The sequence below is a fragment of the Setaria italica genome, chromosome I (assembly GCF_000263155.2).
Source record: "Setaria italica strain Yugu1 chromosome I, Setaria_italica_v2.0, whole genome shotgun sequence".
Lineage (NCBI taxonomy): Eukaryota > Viridiplantae > Streptophyta > Magnoliopsida > Poales > Poaceae > Setaria > Setaria italica.
In genome coordinates this window covers 25,767,237-25,775,660 of record NC_028450.1, presented here as the reverse complement: position 1 = coordinate 25,775,660, position 8,424 = coordinate 25,767,237, and the positions used below count along the sequence as shown (strand labels likewise).

At 44.4% G+C, this 8,424-nt stretch overlaps 2 protein-coding genes across 2 annotated transcripts; both read right to left on the bottom strand.

The window, feature by feature from the left end:
• Positions 1-656: 656 nt before the first annotated feature.
• LOC101775312 (SNAP25 homologous protein SNAP33) lies at positions 657-2,144 on the bottom strand. The gene is made up of 5 exons (XM_022823695.1): positions 1,718-2,144; positions 1,526-1,622; positions 1,286-1,407; positions 1,092-1,189; positions 657-945 (listed from the first exon to the last, which is right to left on the bottom strand). The coding sequence occupies exons 1-5, from the start codon at positions 2,084-2,086 to the stop codon at positions 846-848; spliced, it is 786 nt and encodes a 261-aa protein (XP_022679430.1). The 5' UTR covers positions 2,087-2,144; the 3' UTR covers positions 657-845.
• A 1,141-nt stretch (positions 2,145-3,285) lies between these two features.
• Positions 3,286-8,049, bottom strand: LOC101774900 (neutral/alkaline invertase 3, chloroplastic). The gene is made up of 7 exons (XM_004952573.2): positions 7,836-8,049; positions 6,948-7,560; positions 5,860-6,025; positions 5,553-5,764; positions 4,378-4,871; positions 4,236-4,284; positions 3,286-3,972 (listed from the first exon to the last, which is right to left on the bottom strand). Exons 2-7 carry the CDS (start codon positions 7,527-7,529, stop codon positions 3,664-3,666), a joined length of 1,812 nt encoding a protein of 603 aa, XP_004952630.1. The 5' UTR covers positions 7,530-7,560; positions 7,836-8,049; the 3' UTR covers positions 3,286-3,663.
• Positions 8,050-8,424: the final 375 nt, after the last annotated feature.

The window sequence follows — 8,424 nt, the reverse complement described above, 5'->3', positions numbered from 1 at the left end:
GTTGATATTTACTTATCTATGACCGAATGTAGTAGTCATTTTCTTATTATTTTTTTCGTGAATACGCAGGAGAGCTGCATATCTTTGTATTAAGAAGAAAATAGTTTACAACACGGGTCTACCCGGACGCACGCACACGATTTTTGTTCATCGTTTAGGTTTGCAACAAAAGAAAGGAGCACCGATGACAAAAATCAGAGTTGGTGATCCGGAGCTCCTGTCGGTGCCGGCCAGCCTACTGCCGCTAAATGTTTGGCTCCGGAGGCGCACCAGAGCTGCCCTTCTTAAGTAATTTCAGCTGGCAATTGCACGGCGTTCTTCGGGGATGATCTGACGAAAACCCAATCATTGGGTTCCCTCCACAGCTTCCATAAAACCAACATGAACGCCGAGTCTAAACCCTTTCTCTTGGCCGCGCGTATGCTCTTCCTCTTGTCGAGCCACCAGTCTAGAAGTTGCACCTTGCGCGCCGGGACGGCGTTGTGCAGATTGAGCATTACACTGACGCTGTGCCATACTTGCATTGAGAAGGAACACCTAAAGAAGAGGTGATCGGCTCATTTTCTCATTATACTTCCGACAATGTTTAGTTTCTCTTTTACCCGCAAAAAATGTTTAGTTTCTCTTTGACAGACAAACATACACCGTTGATCGGCAAGAAAAAACTTCTTTTTGTTGAACAAAAAGTCTGCTCTCGATATAATGGAGAGCAATACACGTTACAAGCAGACAAAACCCTGTTAATCAAGCCACAATCTGTATCCAGTTGGGTATTTTTTCTATTGTCGTGCTGCAAATCTAGTCCAAGAAATGCAAAGCTCCCCTGCCACGCTGTTTGAGGCGGCCTACTTGGCGGCCAGCTTGCGCGCACGTTGGTTGGCTCCCTTCACCCTGGAGTTGAGCTCGTCCACGTCATCCTGCAGATGATCCAGCGCTTCGTTTTGCCTGAAAAATGTTAGCCAGCACGATGAGACAGTTCGACAGTACTCGTAATAGCATTGTTGCCATCCAAGATTCCCGATTGGTGAGACGATAACACAATCCTGCAGATCTTGCTTTCGTTCGATAACTCAAGCAGGCGACGAGCTCACCTGTCTAGCTCGGAGCCCATGTCGACGGCCATGCCCTTGAGCTGGCCTAGCACGCCGCTGAGGTCATCGAGGGCGTCGTCCTGCTTCTGCTTCTCGATCTGCCGGACTCACAAATTAAACATGGCTGCCGATCAGAATCAATTTCTTTTTCTATCGGCATTGCCACCGCATTTGCGTGCAGAGCACTAACGAACCTGAACTTTGTCCATGGCGCTGTTGGCCTCGCCGTAGTGGCGATTGGCATTCTTCCCTCGGGGGCTCAGCCCCAGCTTGTCCCTCTGCTCCATGCGGCTCGCCTTCTTCTTGAAGGAGTCATCTGATCCATTATTCCATTTCCAAGTTGCCATGAGCAGTGAGAATCAACAAGAACCCACACACTTACGGATGCATGATTTTGTTGGGCACTGCCAGTGCAGGATCATAATAAAAAGTACCTCGAGACACCATGGCGGGTCCCTTGATCTGCCTCGTTTTCTTGGGCTTCCATGGCTTGGAGAAGAACCCTCCAAGGCTCCCGAGAAGAGACTCGCTCTATTGAGCGAAACAAAAACAAAAATCAGAGACAGCATGAGCAGATCGAACACAAGAGATTGCATTGCAAGCAAGCCACATTCCAAATAAAGCACCTTGGTGAGGTCCTGGTCGATCTCGACGGCCTTCTCGTGCGTGCGGCTGATCTGCTCCCCCTGCTTGTGCAGGGTGATGAGCGTGTCGGAGGCGTCCTTCTTGATGTCCTCGGCGATGCGGAGGCACCCGGCGAGCGCGTCGGTGGTCTCCTCGGCCTTGTACGCGGCGTAGTGCTCGAGCTCCTGCACCGACTGGTTCTCCAGCCCGCCGGTGTCGCGGAACCCGTCCTTGTACCGCTTCTTGGCGTCGGCGGGGGCCTGGTACGACGACGCCCCCGACGGCTTCCTCGCGGGCTGGGACTCGGAGTCCGAGTCGGAGTCGAAGGGGTTCGGCTTCGACGAAGCCGCGGGCTTGGCGCCGCGTGGCATCTTTGCCGTCCGCAATGTAAGGCTGGCTAGAGGCTGCCCCGCTTCAAAGAAAGGGACAGGTCCCTAGTTCCTGCAAATTCAGAGAAAGTTAATTTGCATCATGTAAAATTCACATGAAATTCTTTCCCTATGGCTTGCTTAGCATTTTTGTCAATTGGGCATTGGCTAGTACATGCAGCTCGGAATCGTTGAAAAGACGAGAAAGAACTCTAGAAAAAAGAGAGACCAAGAAATCATCACAAATCCAAGAACCAAAACAGCATGGACATATCATTAACCAGGCTATGGATCAAACCAGATAGATTTGGCACGGCTTCCTTCTCCTCCTCTTCCTCCTCCTTGGACAGTGAAAGAGGAGGCAAGAAATGTGCCTTTATTTGGCAATTGGGAGGTGAACTTCATTTGCTTTGCCATGACTTCTCGCTATATATAGAGCGCTATTTACTACCTTTTCTATAAAAATTAACTGAAATTGATGTTATTTTTGGGAAGCTTACACGAACCATTCGCTGGCTGAGACACGGGGTAAATGGAATTACAGGATTTTAGAATGAATATTATCATGTTGTAATTTCCCACGTGTTGCAATGATCATACAAATATGTTTGGAAAACCACACATATTCCTCAGGAGCTGTATGTCCTTTTTCCCTCCTCTTCTTGTTGTTGGAAGGTGTTTTCCTCCTCTTCTTGCTGTTGGAAGGTGCAAATCTTTATCCCCCGCACGTTGCTTGGATTATGTTTGTTTTTCTGAATTTATCAATTCGTGTGAATTTTACCTTTCTTAATGTGTATCACTCCAAATCATGAGTAAACCGAGAAACTAAACACAGCACAAATGTGACAGAAACTCCGCTACCTCCTGGCCTGCCATTCTATGATTTTGTCTGTATTCAACAACATGCATGCTGAACCGTTGCTATGAACTTTGTTTCAGTCACATATATGATGTGTGCTTTTGGAACTTAATATTTCTCTTTGCTAGGATGCTTGGAATCGGTCAGAAAATGGAAGTTTATCATGGATTTAACTTCGCGAGGATGTTAGGGATCAGTATAAACAAGAACTCATGTTTATCATCCTCAAATGATGAGTTTGCATAAAGAAGTTTGTTTTACTGCTTTTCAGACAGGTATTGCGTCAGCTGAAGGGGCAAACAAACCAAGATGGAAATGAACCCTCAACCCTATGTAACAGGGCTATGTGCAATTTGGTGACAATTCATGCATTACATATATGCCAGTGATATCCGGACAATTACAAGAATGGAGTAATTCGAGCAACCAAAGCTCTATTGCTATCTGGGTAAATGCAAACTTTTGAACTCTGGTCAAACGAAGAGTAAAGTAACTACATGACGCAGGCCTAGTATACCAAAAATGTTGGAAGATATACAATTGAGGAATGCTCAAGCAAGTGCTTTCTTGCAAAGCCAGATGCATCCACAATAACAGCATCCAACAGCAGGCACCCTCCTCCATCAAAAACACAACCTTGTTTAAGTTTATATACAGGAAAGCCGCTTCCTATAACTTACTATGCTAACTTAGGTCATTTGATGGAACTTGCTTTGAGAATTCAGACAATGTATGTTTTCTTCAACACTTTCTTGCCCCGTTTTCTGTTCGTGCTCAAAGCATTGAGTATTTCTGCATCCTCGTCGTTCCACAGAATCCTAGCAGCATCAGGCTTCTCGATTAGTAGCTTTGCTACTAGGAACCCAGCAATAGACCATGTTTGGTACAGCCGGGACTGTTTCCCGATAAATCGTGCCCGCTTGGTGTCATAATATTCAGGCCATTTGTCCGTAGCAATACGCCTCTCAGCTACTTCTATTGCTTTCGCAGCAAGCTCAGGTCTGTTCATCTTGATACATGCCACTGTGAGCTGCACATAAGGATAGCCATTGCCCAACAAAAACAATCTAGTAAGATTACATGATGGAGGTGCAGAGCAGAAAAGAAACGAATAGATCACCAATAAACCCCAGTTAAGGACTCATTGTCCCTACAAACTGCTACGATTTATCAAGATAAAGAAAATGCCACCATGCTATGTGCACGGACAATAAAACCCGATTCAACATTAAGAGGCTATGAATCAGTACTAAAAGAACACATAGTCTTCAAGAATGTTTAGAAAATGCAAACCTGCCACAATAATGTTGGCCAGGACCCTCCATTGTGGTACGACCAAGGCCTGTTTCAACAGAAATTGTTTAGAAAATGCAAATGAACTGCAATATGATCCAGGTAGAAAGCAAGAAATTGAAAATATTATTCTAAGACTCACGTGTTTTTAGGGTCACTGCCAGTGATGATTTTCCATTCCTGGTTCTCAAGAGCCGGATAACATATCTTTAGTGGCATCTCTGCCACTAAATCAGACCACTTAGATTCAATAAGATCTAAAATAGCATGGGATTGTTGAGTCGTTGCCAAGCTGCTAACTATTGACCATAAATTTCCCAGTGAAAAGAACCGGAAGTCCATATGAGCTGGCTGGAGGTTTCCGATAAAGTAGCCCCCTTTAGGAGGTATCCATTCAACAAGCCATGGAGGAATCTGATCTGGGTATATGTTAAACTTGTTGACAGCATCGTAAGAATATTCTTCTGTTTTATACCGATATATCTCATTCAATTTTTGCATGTCAACCCAATAGTACTCCCTGATATGAAAGGACAGTGCAATAAGTCTGTTATTGAGGGCACGGATTAAGTCAGCCGATCCATCTTCTGGAGTCAACATCTCACGTGCACACAAGAGAGCTGAATAGAAGAGTGCCTACACAGAAAACAATGTGTGAGCTAGTGTTTATCACACAAAAAAAGTGGTATGCGCTATTTTGTCCTGTTTTTTTCAATCAAGGTGTCAGCAGAGCTTGAATTGAGATTTTCATGGTTACTGCCCTTGTAAACTTGTTCATGCATACAAAACCCTATTGAGGCTTGACTTGTATTTGCTTAAGTTAATGAAGATTAGCCATGTTCAGTCAATTAAATTTCTCGGTTTGGGTCGAGGTCAAGTTTTTTAGTTGTTTATAAGGCAAGTAGTGCATGTAAGTGTAGTGTGTGTGTGGTGGTGTTTGGGTTTCCAAACCCCCTCACCTTAATATAATGATACACAGCTCTCCTGCATATTCGAGAAAAAAAAATATAGTTCTCAATTGCAAACACTATAGCAACTACTATGCCACCACTATCCAGATCACCAATTTTATCTGTGGGATCCTAGTTTCTTCTCTGCATTAAATTTTTTTTATGGTTTTACAATCCCCAGCACTACTCATAATCATCCTTTTCTGGATAATGTAGGGATAGTCAGCCTACCTATCCATGTCTATCAATCCTGAAAGCTCATTACTTCAGTCCATTTTCCAACAAGAAATCAGTCATTCAGTCCCCCTCTTAGAAATCCCAATAGTATCCATGTTTTATTGAAAACTAGAAATAGTAAAGAGAATACCTGAATTTCAAGTGGATGTCCATGAATTCCCATTCGACGATCAATCATGCATGAACCATCAGTTACCAGTAACGTAGGGAACATGTCGAAACCATCAGCCAAACAAAGCTTCAGAATCATTTTCATTCCAGTCTGGACATCAATTCTCTCCTGTACTGACAGATCCCCTGAACATTTTCCATATGCCCTAAGCAATATGATCCACCATAGACCTGATGCCCATTATGATCAAGTACCCAATTAAACATTAGGGAATGCTGAGTAACCAAAAACAAAAAAAAACTAATTTCATGAGCAGCAGCAGTACCTGAATCCACAGGTGCCACACGTCCTATTGCAGCCTCCCCAAAATCAGGATCCAAGACCTCCTCAGTCACATCCTCATCACCATCAAGTGGAATTGTCCGCACTTTAAAGCTGGCAGGCATTAAACCTTGACCTGGACTGTGGCAATCCATTGTCTTCTCCCAGCTCTATAGATCAATTCAAGGTATCAGACAAACTAGCACAACCTAAGGGAATAATTCAGGATATGTCACTCAATCCACATGTCATTGAGACATAGGCTGCGGTTGGTGCAGCTTCAACTCAGCTCCAAGACAGTTTTAGAGTTTAAAACTAAATAAAGCGTTTTAAATATCTATTTTTAGTCTAACTTCAAATCAAAAGGATTTCCATAACAGTGTCGTTTAGAGTTTATAAACTAAAACATCTACTTTTGGTCTAACTTCAAATCAAAAGGATTTACATAAACAGTGTGAATGTAGCCCAAGCCCCAGCTCCAGCTCCATGAAAACTAGGAACACTGAGCTCAAGAATTCTAGAAGCTGCAGCTGTGCCAAATGGACCCATAAAAATCACAAATCCTGAATGTCACTGAATTGAGTGCCACATACGGAAATTCCCATCTTAGGCAGTGCCTGCAGTTATAATTTTTTTCCTGCTTAAATAGTTAGACAAGCAATAAATTTATTAATTTATAGGATGCTGATTTTGTCCACCTAGTTTTGCAAAAGTCTATTAACAAAGTTCGTGAATGTCACTGTACATCGACTTTTGCAAAGAGGTATGTGTAACCTTATTTTCTGTCAACAACTCAACATAGTCTGCAGCTCCTAGGTGGAACTCTTTGCCACTGGAAAAATTACTTGCTAAAATTTGAATGGGCCAAGACAAATTCTATATTTCTATGTTAAAACAAATACATCTAAAGCAACATACTCAAGTAAACACGGGTTCAAAATTTGAACTTAGCACAGTTAGCTTCCATGTAATAATTCTTTTGTCAGTTCATGCATATTACATAAATATTCACTAACATTATCATAATAGATACGAGGACCTGAACCTAAAAAACAAAAAAAATAATATTTAATAGCAAGACATAACCAGTACCTGAAGCTGAAGGGTGTGTAGAATGAAATTGCGCACAATTTCGTATTCCCCCTTCAATAGAAAAGCAATGCCTGATGGTATGAAGTCTCGAATAAACACCTGATCATAGTTCACTGGATCACTATCATTCGGATCGTTGGCAGCAATCGTCCCGACAGGACTACCACAATAGTAAACCATCGACTCCTGCAGAAGTTCCCAGGCCTCATCCTCGACTGATGACGTCTTCCACATCTTAGGTGGAGACTTGACAGCATTCCCATTTAAACCTCCATTGCCACCTACAGCCTGATCCCGTGCGCTCAAATCGCCAAGAACCTGGCTGGCATTATTCATAGCATCCGTGGCCCAAGTCCCGTTCCCTTCTGTGACCTTTGCAAGGTCGTCTATCCGCTGGCACTGCCGCCTAACGGACCTCAACCTCGGAATCTTTAGGAGGCCTTGCAGTGCCCTGGCGTTGGGCACCAAGTTGGTGGTCCTCTTCCTCCTCCTAGCGTCTGCCCCGATGGACAAATTGGATGCCGGGGAGTGGGCTGCAAATGCCCCCGGCATGGTGTGGAGAGCCGCCTCCGCGATCCCCATTGGCGCCTTGTACCGCCAACCCGCGAAGCGTCTGCAAGAAGCCGTGCAAATCCAAATTAGATGCGGCTGGTCACTAGAAGAAAGATCTAATCGGGGGAATTCAGCAATAACCGAATAAATTCGAAGTAAGGCGAAGCGTGGCAAGCCATTAATCCAAAACTTTCAGCAGGAAGCAGCACAGGAATCGCTATGAAGGAGCAAATGAACAGGGGCAGCAACTTTTTTTTATCTCGTCCAATGAGTATAGGATCAAACAAAGCAAGTAACGGAAGGAGCAGCGAACGGGGAAAAGGATAGGGATCTTACCGGCCGACCACGACGCTATTGTTGGGCCGCGCTCGCCGCCGGTCGGCGGGGGAGGCGGAGCGGGCGGGGATGGAGCGTGGCCTCTCGTGAAGGAGAAGGCCGCGGCGCGGAGGAGGGTGGAAGGAGGAAAGGGGCGGGGAGAGGGGAGAGCAAGGGCAAAGGGGATAAAACGAGGAGGACCGGAGACGAAACGGGGAAGGCCACGGTCCACCACCCCCACCAGCCACCTCTCTCGCTCTCCCCACGCCTCTTTCTACTATTTTTGTTTTCACACTCTTCTTTTTGTTTTTTCCTGTTTCTTTTCCCCTTGTTTTCAAGGTATTATGCCGTACTAAAGCTACACACTCATCTTCTTCGAAGATACATGTCTCGTTATGGATGAGCATTACTCGTTATACTAAAATAAGTTAAATTAGCTCCTCCGATAAATCAGAAAAATGTGAACACTCGTACCGAATCGACAACTCAAACTTGAATGAAAATGTTTCACCATGAGAAAACCTACATTTAGTGTATACACTGCAGTGACGCCATCCATATTGAAGACGTGTCCAGTAGAATTTAATTTGACGTGGAGAGAGAAATAAGA

Coding starts and splice junctions, on each gene's coding strand:
- LOC101775312 (XM_022823695.1), bottom strand. CDS start 2,086: ATGCCACGCGGCGCCAAGCCCGCGGCTTCGTCGAAGCCGAACCCCTTC. Junction 1,623..1,717: donor TCGACCAGGACCTCACCAAG/GTGCTTTATTTG, acceptor TTCGCTCAATAG/AGCGAGTCTCTTCTCGGGAG. Junction 946..1,091: donor ATGGGCTCCGAGCTAGACAG/GTGAGCTCGTCG, acceptor AACATTTTTCAG/GCAAAACGAAGCGCTGGATC.
- LOC101774900 (XM_004952573.2), bottom strand. CDS start 7,529: ATGGGGATCGCGGAGGCGGCTCTCCACACCATGCCGGGGGCATTTGCA. Junction 6,026..6,947: donor TACACACCCTTCAGCTTCAG/GTACTGGTTATG, acceptor ATTGATCTATAG/AGCTGGGAGAAGACAATGGA. Junction 4,872..5,552: donor GACATCCACTTGAAATTCAG/GTATTCTCTTTA, acceptor TTTTCTGTGTAG/GCACTCTTCTATTCAGCTCT.